The 18631-nt window shown below is 39.1% G+C and overlaps 1 protein-coding gene across 1 annotated transcript; it reads left to right on the top strand.

The window, feature by feature from the left end:
- The first annotated feature begins 588 nt into the window (after window positions 1-588).
- LOC113305670 (protein MAINTENANCE OF MERISTEMS-like) lies at window positions 589-1572 on the top strand. The gene is made up of 3 exons (XM_026554687.1): window positions 589-814; window positions 1000-1256; window positions 1360-1572. The coding sequence occupies exons 1-3, from the start codon at window positions 589-591 to the stop codon at window positions 1570-1572; spliced, it is 696 nt and encodes a 231-aa protein (XP_026410472.1).
- The last annotated feature ends 17059 nt before the right edge of the window (window positions 1573-18631 follow it).

The raw sequence follows: 18631 nt of genomic DNA, 5'->3' as shown, positions 1-18631 counted from the left end.
ATATACATGATTGTTTACCTCTGTGATTTGGTTGTGTTTAGTGTTAGAGAAAACATGAATTGTTTTCAAATCATTTCAATGATTACTTAAAAGTTAAATGTTATTACTACGGGGCACCCCTTTTAGGGATGATGTGCTCACCCGTTCCCACTTTCAGTTTCAGAGACAGATCAGAGTTGCGCAGCAAAAGCTTCGAGGAGTTGATTTCATTAGTTAGTTAACTTAGGCTATGTTTATTATGTTGCATATTATATTTGTTAACCAACTGACTATTGTATATATGTATCATTTGAGAGGAGTTCTTGTATTTATATATTTCTGACTGGGGCTAGTTTTGGGTTAAGTTTTGTAGCAGATTTCTTAATTGAATGCTTAAGTTTATGATTTGGTTTCTTAGTGACTTTTTATTCAGTTAATATCTTGGATTAGTCAGCTTCTAGCTTTGGGGCGCTACAGTTCATTCATTCTTTTATCAATACATGCATATCGACATACGAATGACTTAACTTTTTACAAGGTATGAGACAATCATAGTTCACGGACGCAAACACCGCACGTCTTTTCAGGCACCAATCTTCTTACACCAAAATGGAGTTGTGGCCGCAAGAAGGTGAATGTACAAGAGTTAGAAACTATGTTGAAAACTCTGGTTTCTACAATGCCGTTGTGAACTCTGTGATTGTGTATGACAAGGTCGCAGTATCTAGTTTTTGTGAAAGGTATTACGGTGAAGTCGACACATTCCAACTCCCTTTTGGCGAGATGGCATTGACTCCTGATGATGCATACCAGATATTAGGGCTACAGGTTGAAGGTAAATCCACCAATGACAAGTTCAAAAAAAAGCTTAGTTGGGATGAAATTTATGCATTGGCCATGAACTTGTTTGGCTAGGATAAAGATAAGACTGATGGGATTTTCGTGCTGGGAACTAAGTACCCGAAGAAAGAGTTCAAACTTGTAGAGATTATGCAGATGTTTGCTGGGACAAAAAATAAGGAAAAGATGAAGGTCTCTCTAATATGGAATGTCGTTATGCGGCGGCTGCGTATTTGTTGTACGTCCTTGCGTCGGTTGGGTTTCCCAACACCAAAGGTAACAGGGTCAGCGCCAACCTTCTTCAGCTTTTGGATCCCTTGGAAGATGTGAACAAGTACTCTTGGGGGAGTGCCATAGTTGCACATATGAATGGTCAGCTTTTCCAGGCATCTCGCGAACGAACTTCTCAAATTAATGGGATTTTGGCTCTAATCCAGGTATTTGGATTGATGAAAGTTGTCTTCTTTGTGTACATTGTTTTCCTTTGATCTTTTTATGTTTATTTGATTGCTTTAAAATTTTCAACTTTGCTTGTTATAGGTGTGGATTTATGATCATTTCCCGTCATTGTTCAAAGATAATGAAGACGTGCAACTCAACCCAAAATGGAGCAAAGGTAGTCCATCAGGAACTCGATACTTGTTTACCGGTTCTCAGGATAGGGAACAAACTGAAGCGTTGATAGAAATGCGCCAAAAACTGGACAATATCACGTTACCAGTTCTTAGGATAGGGAACAAACTGATGCGTTGATAGAAATGCGCCAAAAACTGGACAACATCACGGCGAAAGAGGTAATCTTTAATCCGTACAAGGATGGTAGAGTTGGCGCAATGGAAGATGTCGTGTATTACCATGGCCCTTTGTTTCATCCTAACGGTTTTTCAATGTACAAACCGATGAGAATCATACGTCAACTTGGGTTTATTCAAGATTCACCTGATGACGACTATGTACCTCCGTTCAAGCACAAGTTGGAAAAATGCGAGGCTGACGAGTCGGACATAAAGGTGGTTTACGAACCTAAACCTGATATAAAGCATTGGAATGATAGAAACTCTAGACTAGTAGACATCACATATTGGGATCATGTGAATGAAGGTCACGAGGCAACAACATATTACTACGCATGGTACGAAGGCTTCTCCCACGTTAGGGTGATACGGATATATCAGACTACGGGTAGGAGGACCAACAGAGTATCCACTCCTGCTTCTCAAGATGACACTAGAGATGATACTACCTTTCTTAAAGTGGTGAGTATTTATTTTTGTAATTGTGTTATTCATATACATACAAATATAAGTTAGTTAATGTGAATTGGTATTTGAATGCATATAGAGGGAACGAATGAAGCTTTTTTTCAAGGCACTGTGTTGCTCGGCTGACAAAGGGGAAGTGTTTGATCCTGAGAAGCAACGTCGGTACGCTGATTACTGCACGCACATTAAAAATCCCAATGCAAAGAAGATGTTTGCTGAGCTGGATAAGAAAGGTAAGAGGACCCGGAAAACACGTAGCCATCTAGCACAAGAATATGCTGAACATGAGCAATGTATCCAACATCATGATGAACAAGGTACTAGAGAAGATGGTGGTTCCCTATGTGGCAGTGATAATCAGGGTCCTCCTAAGAAAAGCCGGAAAGTTTACCGGTCGGGGAGGTAAAGAGGAGGTCGAGGTCGAGATGGTGGTCTTGAGTGAGGAGATGTTACCGTTGACTTGAAATTATGTGTAATTTTACTTTATGACTTGAACTTATGTGTTTTTTGAAAGAACTTATATGTTTGGTTTGGATGGTTTGTTGAAACTACTTATGTGTTTGGTTTGGATGGTTTTTTGAAACTACTTTGGTTTTAGAAGGATGTTTACAAGATTATATATTGTGGCAGAGTAAGGGTCGTTAGCTTTAAATCTAGCAGAATGACGACCCTAAATCTAATAAGTTGTATTTTTTCTTATCAGACAAAAAGTCGTTCACTGTATATTTATAAGGGTGACGACTCTTAGTTGAAAAAACATCCAGGAGAACAACAAAATTTTAATCATAAGAGTCTTTAGGGTAAATGTTTATATTGATGATGACTCTTAGTTGAAAAAACATCCAGGAGAACACCAAAATTTTAAACAAAAGAGTCGTTATGGTATATGTTTATAGGGATGACAACTCTTAGTTGCAAAAACATCCAGGAAATTGCTTAAAATATTTATTGAGAAGGTCGTCAACGTAATAGTTATATATGAACGATTGTACCTTTCACAAAAGGATCGTCATTGCCTGGACTTAATAGACTATCGACTCTTTGAATCATGAGGACAAAATGCCATGGATTTCAATAAGAAGATGATATTACATAAACCTCGCATTACAGAAAATCTAGTAAGGGTAATCAAGAAAATGACGCATCAAATGTTCGTCAATGAACCTTCTTGCTCGTCGATACAATATTGTATATTCTTTGTGGTGAATGAACTTAGTTTCCCCATTACGTATTGTCCATAACCCATTGAAACGTTTCAGCTGAAATTAAACGAGGAATGTTATACGTTAGTAACTTTGAACCATTAGCAAAGTATAAATATTATGGGTTTACTTACTTTTTCCCTAAGAGGAGCTCGTGGATTATGTTCGTATACCATATTTCTAAGTTTTACGTACTCTCGCATTTCACCTTTAATGTAGTTGAATCGAAATGCCAAATATCTCCATTGGCGGTTATTAGGATTCCTGGTACGCCCATAGAAGAACTCCTTAACTCTCTTCCAAAACATTGAATAGATTTCATTTGGACGTTCACGAAAATATTAGCAAACGATTTAACGAGACACAAATCTTCATTCGGTTACCATTTCTCCATTGCCACTAAAAGTTTAAATATTTTGGTAGAAAATGGAATGTTTTTTGTCATTTTCTCAAGAGGAGGGGGTGTATTTTATAGAAGGAAACCCCAACGGTCGGATTTTTTGAAATCCACAAAAAGGGTCGTTAGGATAGAAATAAACAAATTGACGACTCCAAAGTCGTCAATTTGGAACTTCTAGGTGGATAACGACCCTTATTCAGAATAAAGAGAAATTAAATTTATTCAGAATAAATGTAAACTCCATTTAATTGAAACTACAATACATCAAGTCTAACATAAATCTTACTCAACAAATTATATATTACTCATTTTCTCGGTGCGAGATTGAACTACCATTGAGGCTTCGATGTGATAAAACGGCTCTCCTCTCCATTTGGTATATGCATCCTGGGCCGCACGACCTATACTGTTTGTGCCTCGCGAGAAACTTGTTGTACTTGGTGCATAATTTCATGACGTGAATCGTCCTATCACAAATATGAGACGGTTCATAATCATAGCGTAGTTTCTTGTTATAATTAACGAAAGGACTCCAACCAACTTTACTACAAATATACTATCATGTTGATTTTTTTCAGGAAGATCCTTGACGATGTAATAATTTTTAATCCATTCGGTCTCTTCCTCGACTTGAATATTTCCCGGAGATGGGATTGTTCTTCGCCTCGTTTTTTGGCCCCACACATCTCTTCTTCTTCCTTCGTAGGATATTACAATGGAGTGAATGGTTTTTTAGTAGGTCGCATGGTTTTTTTGTATATCTCTTCTTCTATTGTCAATATTGATTTGGTTGGTCGCTTGCATCTTCTAAGTATGTTTTCAATTGAATTGCTAGTTGATGGTTGCCATTGAAAAAATATTTTGTGAGGTTGTTTTCAATTAAATTTGGTAGTCTATGGTTTCCTCTATATATAGAAAATATCCCAATGGCTATATTTTTGGGAAAAAGTGTACACAAAAAGAGTCGTTGAGGGCATTTTTATGAGAGTCGTCGCTCTATAAATAATAAACCAAAAGACCCTTACTTATTTTTTTAAAGATAACACCAAAATTCGTACCTCTGGAGTCGTTATGGTATAGAGTGACGCAATGACGACTCTAGATGGCAAAAACATACAGGAGAACACCTAAATTGTAACCATAAGCGTCGTTATGGTATAGAGTGACGCAATGACGACTCCAGATGGCAAAAACATACATGAGAATACAAAAAATTATAACAAAATAGTCGTTGTGGTACAGAGGGACGCAATGACGACTCTAGATGGCTTTAACATACAGGAGAACACCAAAATTTGTAACAAAAGAGTCGTTATGGTATACGGTTATCGTGGTAAACGACACAAAATATTCACTGGAAGCTACGTGTCATTATTATATAGAGGGATTCAATGACGACTCTATATGGCAAAAAGATACAGGAGAACATCAAAATTGTATCCATAAGCGTCGTTATGGTATATGGTTATAGTGGATAACGACTCTATAAGATAAATCAAATCGACCCTTAGGGTCGTTGGTGTTGTATTGCATATAGGATAACGACTCTAACTTATAAAAAACGATCCGGTATAACAAGAGTGAAAAACATTTATGCCGCAAGATAAAACGCATTGTATTCATTAAGCATTCTGCAAAATACAAATATTTGGGTTCAAGATACAACCATTATCAAAAATTATGCTTAAAAATGCAATGCAAAGCTGAAAATAAACATGTTCTCTCACGATTCATCGCCCATGTCTAAGTAAATCGGGGTTGGGTCCATAGCATTCCAAATGTTCATTCCATACTCATACTGGTTTGTCCACCCCTTGGTGTACTCTCCCCAGTCACCATAAACCACCCGTGGTAGAGGACATTCTTCGGGAATCTTCAACCTTATATAATGGTTATTGTTGACATGTGACATTACAATTCTTCTTTTCTTTATTGCCGCCTCACACCTAGTTCTTGAGGGTACATACATACAAGAGCCTCTGGGGAAGCCTTAGCTTAATACAATTATAACACAAGTGAATGTGTCCGCTAAAAGTTGACCACCAAAAGACATTTGCATCCAAAACTTATAACCGGCCTTCTTCGACCCCTTCCTCCATTTCATGTTAGAAACCAACTCCCTAAACTTAAATTCCTTCTCTTTTGGATCTCCTTCAATGATCATTGTCAATTAGAGTTGCTTGTCCTCAACGAGTTTTTCTGCCATTTTTTTTCTTGCATATTCGATTTGGGTGAGCTTAAGTTCGTCGTCCACGTCGAAATTCCCTAATTGTTCCGTTGAAACTTGGTAACCACAATTTCCATCACCGTCAACGTCGTCGGTGGATATAAGCTGATCCAAGATGACGTAAGGAAGTTGATTGGTATACTCTTTATACAAAGTGTAAGCAACATGATGTGGTCTTCCTTGGGAATCTCTAGGGGTGCGCGGATTACCCTTTATTCCTCTTATCGTCACCATTCCGCTAGTTTGGCTCTGCTGGGTACCGACCACATGCTCTACAACATCCATGTCTGCCTTCTGTTTCACTTCTCTATCACTTTGGGTCAATTCTTGCTTTTTTGGACGACCCCTTGACTTGGGAAGGAAAGAGTTCTCATAATCCATATATTTCTCCTGGACATACTCATGACGTGACGGATCACTTTTGCAGCTCTTGTCAGCATTCACAGTTTCTCTAAACGACATTTTAGTTGTTGGTCTACCCGGTGGTGTGGTTTTTGTTTGATTGTCTCTTCTTCTACTCCCAAACTCTTACGGTCAGCCGACCACAAATTATAAACCAATATTTGTCTTCCTTCACAATTCATTTTTCTATATTTCTCATTGATGTACTTGCCGATCTCCAAGTCTCCAAATTGTTCATCAGCGGCTCCTGTGGGATTTGGGCTGAATGAAAGTTTCTTCCAAAATGGATCGATATCTTCAAGAGGAATGATCACCTTGTACCCACCAAGCTTATGTTTACACGGGAGGCCAAGCCACGTCTCGGTTGTACAATTACATTTAATCACTTTTCTATTTGAAGCTTTCGCTCGAAATCTGTTAAGTTCAATCATCATATGCTTTATTGCCCACCATGATACTTGGTGTGCAACCCCTCGTAGCAATTCTTTATCTTCTATGTATTGCATCATAAAACGGTCTCTATTATACTCCATCTGAGTCACTATCTTTCTTAGATCATCCTCGGCATGCTCATGAATAGCTTCTTGTACCATAACTACCCCACCACTGTTCTCTTCAATAAATTTTTTCAAACGTCCGTGAGACTGCTCTGCAATACTCGTGGACTCATTTTTGAAGTGCTTGTACTTATTGGTCCATTTATAAACAAACTTATCCTTCCAATTATTCAACCATGTATCTAGACAATACTCAACCACCTTCTTATGATCCGTACTCCAATCATCAATAAACTTCTGCAAATTAGCATAATACTTTACTTCAGTCTTCGAATGAGCCAAATGGTCCCAATCTTTGCAGATTTCCTTCCATAGATCCCCATCTTCATCATATTTTTCCTTTTCTTTATTTTTCTCTTCCGCTCTCTCTTTTTTTGAAAGTTGACTTAGACGCTCTTCCTCCTCCTTGGAACGTTGATTACCCTTCGCAGGTTTGATCTTTTGGATATGATTCTTGCAATTAGAAAAAAAATTCATTTGGATGTGCCACGTACAAAGGAAATGTTGAGCAAGTGGAAAAACTTGACGTACGACACTCATAACTACAGTCCCTATCCGTAAATATAACCCGCGGTGTCTCTTCGCCACGGTAAATCAACCTCACTTGTTCCAACGCCCAAACATAGTCCTCTATTTCTTATTTTTCCATAAATCACCATGCAACGGTGAATGATTGTTTATCCGAAATATGACTAACAACGTTCAACATAGGCATGTTATACCTGTTAGTCTTATAGGTGCAATCTATGAACAAGACATGATAAAAACACTGAGCCAAATCCACCATCTTAGGATGGGAAAGAAAAATATGAGTTACTTTGTCGCCCGGACCCACCCTTGTTTGCATGGCGTAGTTTTGTTTTTCTGCCAACCACTCTGATTGTTGCATAATTAATCTACCATCCCATTCGGTTCTCTTGATCATTGCTTTGGCAGCATAGATTGTGGAAATAGTAGACACGTTTGACTTATCTTGCGCCCTTATCGCATTTAGGATCTTAAGGGGCCTAAATCCCTTCATCTTCCGGACCATTTCCATTTGATGTGGTTTCAATCGGGCATAGGCTGGGTGTCCTAAAAGACTTCTAGGTGGAGGATGGTTGTCTCGACCATCCGGAATACTATACAAACTCCATAGATTAGTTTCATGATGCCTTTTGAAAACAATCCTGAACGGGCATTGTATCTTCTTCGATGAAGTTTTGTAGACCCTCGTCGTCGTCTTCTCGTAGTTCTTTCCTTTGTGACTTTCTTCCTTATCCCCCGCTCTCTCGCATACCATCTCCATTTTCTTAAAATTGACGTGTTTGCTTTGAACAACTATGCACATCTTCTATTTTGCCTTGGAAGTTATCCATTCCTTGACCTCAGCCTTAGTTTTCCACGTCTACATTGCACAAATATATACCATCAGGAGAACACTAATTAAACAATTTTCAAAAAGATATACATCGATTCAAACAATAAAAACGTACCAAATCGGTCATATAGTGTTGGGAAGTATCCGAACCGATGGTTGAGAGCTCTCAATCGGTTCAGGTTGAGAGCTCGTCTATAAAACCAACTACATAAAAAGTAAAAAAAAAAAGTCATTAAAGAATCGTCAATTTATAAGACGTCAACATGACGACTCTAATGTTAATTTTAACTTTCCATATAAAGGGTCGTCATCTTTACATTTGCAGAACGACGACCCCCAAAGTCGTCACCTGTACAGGTTAATGACTTGTTTGCCTGAAACTCTGATCTTGAGTCGTCAGGGTGTGTTTTAGCATAACAACGACCCTTTTTCAAAAACGGACGACCCAACTTGAACAATGACGACTCTACATTGACAAATATACACCATTTTGTTCAGTTTTCACCTTGAGTCAAACCTGTATTATATATATATATATATATATACTAGGGTATGACCCGTGGGTTAGGTCTGTTCTTGAACATAAATATGTATAAGATGCCGAAGATGAATTGAAATTGATGATCGGATTGCACAGAGACTTCCATGGGCGTCCAATACGACAATTCCAAAAAATAATAACACAGACACTGCTCTATACATAAAAACATTGTCATAATATATGGTGGTGCTATTCAGCTCCCCATTATCCACCTCCCTACTCTGCTCCCTCTAACCTAAATCCCACATCTGGAAAATGGTGAACTCCACATGTATCTGGATGTGATTTGAATCCTAAATGGTGAACCCTAATAAAGTGGTGGAAAATAGGGAGTTAAATAGCACTTCTGCGTAATATAAGCGGAAATATAATTAATGACACAATTTCAATTTCATTTGAGTCCATATTTTAATACATCACACAATTTGGGAAGTTGAAATCTGTGATGTCATTCACAAAAAAGGGTTCCATAATTTAGCTAGTCGGACCCTACTTAGTAAGTTCGCGAATGATTCGCGAATTTTTCCGTATCACGAATTTTACCGTCTTATTCGCGTACGTTTGCAACTCCGAACCCAAGTCGCGTATTATGTGGCATTCCCGGATTATTTGCGAATCGTTCACGAATTTTACGTATCCCGAATGATACGTCCGCTTAATTCGCCATAAATTCTTTAGCTTTTACTTTTCAAAGACTCCACTTTTTGGGCTTTACTGCCTCTCGAGCATACACGACCGAATATTAGACGTGTTGTAATTTTTATGAAACAAAAACGACTGAAGAGATTTGAAGGTGAAGGTGAGAGAGATCTCAAACTCACTAACCAAGCATCTAAACCACCATACGACGTCCTCTTAGATAACTAATGTTGTATATATTATTAATATCATCATATTAAGTTTATTTTTTCTTTAAATAACTCACACATATGCATAAAAATTGGTCTATGACCTTATAAATACAAATTATTTGTTATATATAGATACCGAATTTTTAGAACCGAACTCACATTTATAAATCGAATTATACACGTACGTATGCCGTTCCGAATTACTGACGAAGACCGAATTTTGGACCGAATCTGGATTTTACAAAACCGTATAATACTCGTACGTTTACCGTTCCGTACATTTGACAAATCCCGAATTGCTAACTAGGAGTCGGACAATGTATTGAGGTGGCGCCATTATTCCCCACGATAGAAATCTTTTTTAATACCATTTCTTGATTACACGGTGGATAATTGCTTCTTCAAGAGAAACTTCAGTTAACTCTAACTTAAAACTTTCTTTTCCATAGACGCAGTTGATCTCTTCCTCGCAAAAACCAAACTTCTAGATAGTGTTATTGTTTGTTCTTATCTGAATCAAAACCTATGCTTTAAATCATTTCAAAGTTTGAAATAAAACAATCTCAACAACTTTGCTGTGTCCATAGAGTATCTGCGTCCCTAGATCCATACATATGGATACGCGATACGGCACCCTTTTGAGGTTTGTACGCAACCCACTGAAACCGAACCGTTTTTATATTGGACAGTTAAATTGGTGCCTATGATATTTCCAATTGGTACGATTCTGGCTCGACTCTTGCCAGGTAGCTTAATTCATCTTTGAAAGAATAATTACAAACACAGTGATTCGCAAGCTTAAATTATATTATCCCTCCAACATAGTGTTTACACCGAGCAAGTTTGAGCATTTGAAATCACGATCCATGACTGGAAAATGGATTTCAGATGAAAAAAATGGTCGAACAATTACTTAAATAGGTCTGCAACATATCGCACATATTACATATAGTAATGGATTTAGGGAATTTGTCAAAATATACGATACGGTCATGGTTAATGAAGTCCATAACCACCACTAGGGCTGCACAACGGGTAGGGTGGGTAGGATATGACCTATTTCGCCACCCTACCCGCTGACTGGCGGGTAAGAAATATTTTATCCGCTACCCTACCCGTCAATAAACGAATAAGATCCTATCCGACCCATTAATTGGCGGGTCGGGTAGGATAGGGTGGCGGGTATAACCGTTTTGCAATTAAGATAAGAAGAGCCTTGGATTTGTGACTTGGTTTGCAATTACCGGTAAACTAATAATAGAAAGATCAACGGCTACTAACGGCTGTTAGATAAATAGGCGGGTAGGCGGGTAGGGTAGGATAATTTCGAGCTTTACCCGTCATCCTACCCATCTAACGGCGGTTAAGAAAATCTTTATCTGTTACCCTACCCGCTAAATAGTGGATAGGATAGGATACGGTTAAAACACTGGTGGGTAGGGTATGATTGACAGATATGGATAGGATATGTGCATTCCTAATCTATCCCTTATGTATATGTTATAATAAAGTCGTCGGGAGGTTTTGATGAGTAATTTTCTAAAGGAGCTGTTGGTCTTAAATGTGAATCTACTGACATCTTGATTTGGTAGTGGTGGTTAGGGGTGCACATATCCTACCCATATCTGCCAATCCTACCCTACCCGCCAGTGTTTTAACCGTATCTTATCCTACCCACTATTTTGCGGGTAGGGTAACGGGTAAAGATTTTCTTAACCGCCGTTAGATGGGTAGGGTGACGGGTAAAGGTCGAAATTATCCTACTCTACCCGCCTATTTATCAAACAGCTGTTAGTAGCCGTTGATCTTTCTATTATTAGTTTACCGGTAATTGCAAACCAAGTCACAAATCCAAGGCTCTTCTAATCTTAATTGTCGCAATAACTTACAAGTGAATTTCTGTGAGCTGAAAATAGGTTTTGAGCATATAGTTGCTCAACAGCAGCATCGCAATGCATTGCAGTAGTAGTACTACTTGCAATGATATTACTCACAGATGCATCCGAAATTGGGTGCAACCCTACAAGTGCATTTTCAGTCGTTAATTTCCATGAACCTTCTTACCATAAACAAGAAGAAAAAATAAGTGTGAAATGAAAATGAAAATCAATTAAGAAAGTGGTTTAGAGAACCTGGGAGACTAAGGTAGTTAAGAGGTGAAGGTATCTCAATGGCTGATAATGGAGAAAAGCTACCAAGGACTTGATTATTACTGAGCTGAGACTCATGAAAGAAATTGTACTCACAAACACTTCTGCAAAATGAAACAAAAAAGATATTTAGAAAAATCAAAAACAAATTCTAATTAATTGATAATTCGTGTTCGTCACCACCAGAATACAGAAAACTAAAAAAAAAACGGTTATACCCGCCACCCTATCCTCCCCGACCCGCCAATTAATAGGTCGGGTAGGATCTTATCCGTTTATTGGCGGGTAAAAAATTTCTTACCCGCCAGTCAGCGGGTAGGGTGGCGAAATAGGCCATATCCTACCCACCCTACCCGTTGTGCAGCCCTACTTTTACCTAGAACAATCATCATATACCTTGCCAGATGCACATAATAGAAGCAGTGAACATCCGTTTCGAGATCTGTAATATGAACTGCACTTTACCATTACAATGGGTAGCTCCTAAATGAAGTACATTATGTCTTACCACTCCCGTTGAAATGAATCTCAACAAACTTGCCAAAGATAAACACGAAAAAGACCTTTCTGATTGATACATGTACAACCAAAAACCGATGAATAAGGAAACCAAGTGATATGCAAACATCAAAAATTCTCATAAAAAAAACCATGTCGAGATTCTTATGCATATGTAGATGGTGGATTTTCGACAAAGGGTAAAATCATAAAGCCATAATTATACATGCTCCTGATCCAGCAATCAGATGAGTATTGAGGCTCATGTCTCTCATTAAAGCGTGAAAGCTCATGCCACACCTATGATCGAGCGTATTGCCTCTCAGAATATCTTCAAAGGTCTTTGATCGAATATATTACTTCTCAGAACATAGATGTGCAGTCTCTCAGCTGAGACCACAACATATCTCATAGATACTGAGCAATTTCAGTAATCACTTCTGTAAAGAATCGAAATGATTGGACGACTCCTAGATGTATTACTCACTAGTATAGAGCACTACGTCTTCAGGATGTCGCAATGTTCCCTGACTTTACAGAATAAACATTCAAATCGAGCATTCTTCTCCAGCTAGCTCATACCTCGATTTCCGAATAATTATATTGCTCCTAGACAGCATGCCTGCTAGTATAGAGCCATCAATTAATTATTTCTAGTCGCAAGATTCATCAATTGAATTCCTAGAAAATATTCTACGTTATAGTATTTCGTTACTTCAATTTATGGCTTTTACCAGCAGAATTTCATGGGTTAGTAATAAATATTCAACGTACGGGCATCTGAGCCACCACCGAGTAAGCCCCGAGAAAATGGTGCAAGTGTACTCAGAAATAATGCACTAACGAGCACCTGAATGCACGAACGAGCATTCCAAAACACGAAGGAACGATGAAACCATGGAGAAAAATAATAATAATAAATTATCTAAAAGAAGAGTCTAAGGGGACCAAGCCCACCGGCCGGCCGATCATGCCGCCGTGACCGGTCCCACGCCCCTTTCTTTATTTTATCACATTTTATTTTTCCTTGATCCCATGAAAATCCTTTCGTTTGAGAAAATCCCTTCAATTCATGATATTTCCTTCACATCAATGAAATTGTGTAAAATTACATAAAATTAGGAAAGGTGTCACGGGACCGTGGTCACTAGCCGGCCGGCCATGCCCTAGCCGTGACCAGTCCCACAACTTGTAATTCCTTATTTTATTAATTATTATTTCCATCATCTCATGGAATTCCTTAATCTTATGAAACTCCTTAATTTCATGATATTTCCTTCATATCAAGGAAATTGTGTAAAATTACATAAAATTAGGAAAGGTGTCACGGGACCATGGTCACGACTAGGGCATGGCTTATGGAAATAATTATTAATAAAATATGAAACTCCTTAATTAATGATATTTCCTTCACATGAAGGAAATTGTGTAAAATTACATAAAATTAGGTAAGGTATCACGAGACCTTGGTAACTAGCCGGCCGGCCATGCCCTAGCCGTGACCGGTCCCACACCTTGTAATTCCTTATTTTATTAATTATTTCCATAATCTCATGGAAATCCCTTAATTTCATGATATTTCCTTCAAATCATGAAAATAATATAAAATTAGGGAGACTCACGGGATCGGGCCCTAGCTGGCCAACGATGCCCAAGACGGTCCCACACGCCCTTATTTTATTAATATTAATATTATTTGTTTCCCTCATCTCATGGAAACTCCTTCACTTTAAGGAAACTCCTTGATTTCAACAAACTCCTTGATTTCATGATATTTCCCTAAAATCATTAAAATAATATAAATTTAGGAAAAGTGTCACGGAACCGGGCTCATTGGCCGGCCGGCCATGCCTTGGCCATAGCCGGTCCCACACTTCATGATTCCTTCATTTTATTATTATTTCCTTCATCTTATGAAGTTTCCTCAGTTTTCAGCAAAAACCTTGAATTCTTCATATTTTCTCAAAATGTTGCTCAAACGCGCATCAGAAAATATCAAAATTCTCAGGACTGAAACACGAACACTTTGATGACATGAGCATATTACTTTGAGCGACCAAGGTTGGATCTTTGTCTTGCAAGAGGCCGGTCCCGCACATTTTCATCATTTGACCTAATTTGTTCACATTAGGTTCAAACTCTTCCAAACAATTTTGGAATTTCATAAAATGATCGTCAGTCGATCCCGTAACCAACCAGGACCGATTTCGTGACCCCTTGGTGGGTCCTTCATCTCTTCATAATTTATTAGGTTTTATCACCTAAGGTTCAGATGAACATTATTTGAATAAATGATTAAACCAGCATTTAATCATCTTTTCACCAAATGGTCTTCAAGAGACTTTGGTATTTTGCTCACTCGAGCATCTAGGCGTTACATGGTCGACTCACCATCCCGTGTAGTCGGTCTCTCCTTTACTCCGTGGTTGATTTTCAATGAATCATCAATTGATCAAAATTAGGGTTTTGGATCCAGAGCTCTGCAAAACATAATTCTGAGCAGATTCACTAATAATTTTACGATGATCCCTTGATCGACACTTTAATTATTATTCTCGGCCAGTCGTCAGTGTCTTAAATTAATATTTCATTTGGTCCCTCTACCAATATTTCATCAAACGAGCAACATTCACTCAAATGAGCAATATTTTCTCAGACTAAGGAATATTGGTTCAACTATCAATATTAAACAATTCATCAAGTGAACAATATTTGTTCATCTTAACTATCAACATTTACTCGAGAATTATACCTCTGTCTCAACAACCACGTTCAATTCGTGAGTCTTAGAGCATTTTCAAATCACGTTCGACTCAGCAATACAAGGACTCATCGTCCCATAAAGTCAGCAACTGACTAACTAAATACACGTTTTCCTTGCAGAATCCACAATCATTAGACAACAATCGTGTCACATGGGCGGATATTAACTAGGGTTTTGGTATGGCGTCCTACAGTACGTGTGTTCACCCACGATGAGAATGTGAGCAAGTCGTGCAATCAGTTGAAGGAGTTAGCAAAGTAGTGGGTATAAAATCAACCAAGTCTCTACACGATGAGCAATTGGTTTTAAACACGATTTCCACTTCCCCATTCTTTGACTCCAGCAACTTTCACATTTCATGGGATCAAGGTGTTTGCAATTCTAGCAATATAAATAAGTCTCTGAATCATGATGGAACAACAGACAATTCTCGATAGACAATTTTTCGTCTATGCGAACTCATCGTCTTAGCAATTACTCTCAACTGAGTAAACTCAATCATTCAGAAACTATTTTCACGCAAAATACACAACACATCAACAATCCTTAATCACCATTGATCTCACACATTTCTCATCTTCCCTCCTACAGATCGACCCATCCTCTCTTGTGGCCGAATTGACTCTGGAACGGCCATTGTCTTGGTTTAGGCCGGAGTCCTACAGATTGATCTCTCGAACTTAAAGCACTCCCTTCTTGCAGTGCATCTGTGTGAGTTTAAACATTTCGCTCGGTTCAAGGAGTCTCCTTCGCACGGTCGTCTCCTCAATTCAGTAAAAACCAGCAAATCGTTTTTCCCCATCTATAGATTGGCGACCACAGTGGGAGATCATTCTCTTGGTTGCAATCTCAATTATAACAAAGATGGTCGAACTTAGGTCTGGGTTAGTTACAAATACAAACGACGCTAGTACTAACAACAATAACAATGATGGTATTCCATAAACCATTCCTGCTTCCAACAATGGTGGTGACATTACTCCTCCTCATCCCAACACTGGAAATCATCCCCTCTTTGGCCGACATCCCGAAGAAGTCAGAGAAAATCCGCCTACCATAGGCAATCTCATGAAGGTGCAAGAAACTCTTGCCGAGAATCAGACTGACATGGCTGCCACTCAGAAGGAATTATTCAATTATCTCAAGACTCTTACAGACAAGGTGTCAGAGAAAACTCAGGAGAAAGGAAAAGCTAAAGAAACATCTTCGGATGTTGATCCTGAAGTCGTTCCAGTTCATACAGTGGATGACAATGAAGTCCGCAAAGCTGCAGACGATCCATCTGCGAAGGAATCATCAAATTTCATTACTCGGGAAGATTTGGAAAGCCTCTTGGAGAACCGTGGAAAAGACAAGACACCACATGTCCATCGTCACCAGCCTCCGTACCCTGCTTCTACGCAAAGAATTCCTCTTCCAAAAGGTTATACCTCTCCAACCTTCACTTTGTATGATGGAACGTGCATGCTCGAGAGCATGTCTCCCAGTTTCTGGAAGCGTTGGGCGAACATGAGCACAATCATGTCGTCCGTCTGAAGGAATTTTCACAATCCCTGAAAGGCAGGGCATATACCTGGTACAACAACATCACGCCAGGAAGTATCACCAGTTGGGGAGAAATGATTAACGCCTCCTATAGAAAGTACTTCTTCGTATCAGAGCAAATTACTCTCTCTGATCTGGGAAGAATGTTTCATAGAAGCAATGAACACCCCAATGAATATGTGAAAAGATTCAGGGTTCAATCCTTGGACTGTCATGATCCTAACGTCACGTAGCAGCAACTTGTAGACTTGTGCATCAACGGCATGATCCCGATCAACAGAGATTTATTGGAAAATCTTCGTTTCCAGACCTTTTCAGAACTTCATGAGGCGGCGAAGAGGTCAGCGACTACTGCACCCGCTTTACTGGAAAGAGAAAAAACTACAAAAGTTAAGGAACCGCGAGAGACTCGAGCTAGCAGGCGTCTGATCAACAAACTACAACCTCCGGCATTCCACAAATATTGTTGCATAAGAGAGCAAACGGAAATCCGAACCGCAACGCAAGCCTGCATCTTTAGCTCCTCCGAAAGCACCAAGAAAGGGTAATCAAACCCGGGACGCACAAGCTCCAACCAAAAGCACAGATCCAGCGGAACCTGACTTCCCTCTCTCCATTGAAGAGGTAATTGAACAGCTGGATGCCTGTATCCAAGACGGTGCAATCAAGTTGCCATATGTCAGAAAAGAACCAACTGAAGAGGAAATGGAAAACCCTCGCTACTGCCGTTTGCATAGGTTCGTCAATCATCCCACCAGCGACTGCAGGGTCTTAAAGCGCATATTCCAATAAAAGGTCGAATCAGGAGAACTCAACTTGGGGACTGAAGGAGTATACATAGATCCTCTCCCAGTCATAACTTTTACTCTTTCTGAACCGCCTGTCAAAGAAGCAGTTTAATCCTTAATCGAGCATGTCTACGAACTTCTGTACTTATCAAAGGCTCAAAGGGGAGACATGTTTGCTGCATTGAATCACATCGTGTCATGGACGTGTTTATTGATTCAAGAGACATTTCCTGAGCCTACTGCAACAGACAAAGAAATGTACGACTGGGGACTTCTTACCACAGTCTATCTTAAAGGAAACGAGTTCAAAGGAGCATTGATAGATGTTGGCGCTGCAATGTTATCCCTCTGAAGACTCTCAGAGCTGCTGGTATCACACGAAAAGAAGACACTCATGCTCCAGTATCAATCATGGATCACGAAGGGACACCCAGAGATGTTTACGATCACATTACTCTCAAGGTGAACATAAACTCAACCTGGACAGAAACCAAGTTTTACATAATCCGGGAAAATCCAGGATATGACATGATCCTTGGACGTGCGTGGATTCATGCTGGAAAAGTAACTCCAACACCTTCAACTACACATTTTTCCATCGAGGAAACCTCTGATTCGGAAGAAGAAATAGAAGATATGTCACCGTTTGAATATCTGAAGGAAGTCAAAGCCTTGACGGAGATGACAAAAAAGCCTGAAGAAAATGCAAATGCTTTCATCAAAAGGTTTCGCGCTCAGGCAAGTGATGAGTGCTAAAAAGTGCATATTTCTATATATTTTTCTTGGCATTTAACTCATCTTTTGTGCATTAATTCTCCATTTTATCCCATATTCTGTATTTTCATTGTTTTCAAGAATAAATACTTTTCTTAATTAATTTTGCATTTTTAGGTACTAAATAAAGCCTGGTTAACTCACGAAGTGAAAAGAGCAAAGAAACGGCAAAGACTCCCGCAGAAAGGCAGCGAAGAATGATGTTTGCAAGAGCCGGATCAACTAGAAGTGGGCTTGGAAGGATGAATTTGTTCTTAAAGAAGAAGTGGGCTCAGAATTGTCTAAGCCCAAACTCTAACCTAAGTCCAAGAACAAGCCCAAAGCCTGCCTAAGCTCGTAGCCGTCAGATTGGATCCACAGATGCATCCTACGGTCGCTTCATCGTCGTGCATCGAAGTCTGAAGCTCCTGTCAAACACTACAGCACCTAACTCCATCTTGAGCCGTCAGTTTCGTTGTACTTCCGCATCCAACGGTCGCTCCTCGCTTCCT

This window comes from Papaver somniferum, chromosome 8, assembly GCF_003573695.1.
Source record: "Papaver somniferum cultivar HN1 chromosome 8, ASM357369v1, whole genome shotgun sequence".
In the NCBI taxonomy this organism is placed as follows: Eukaryota; Viridiplantae; Streptophyta; class Magnoliopsida; order Ranunculales; family Papaveraceae; genus Papaver; species Papaver somniferum.
This window is presented reverse-complemented; position numbering and strand designations above follow the sequence as displayed.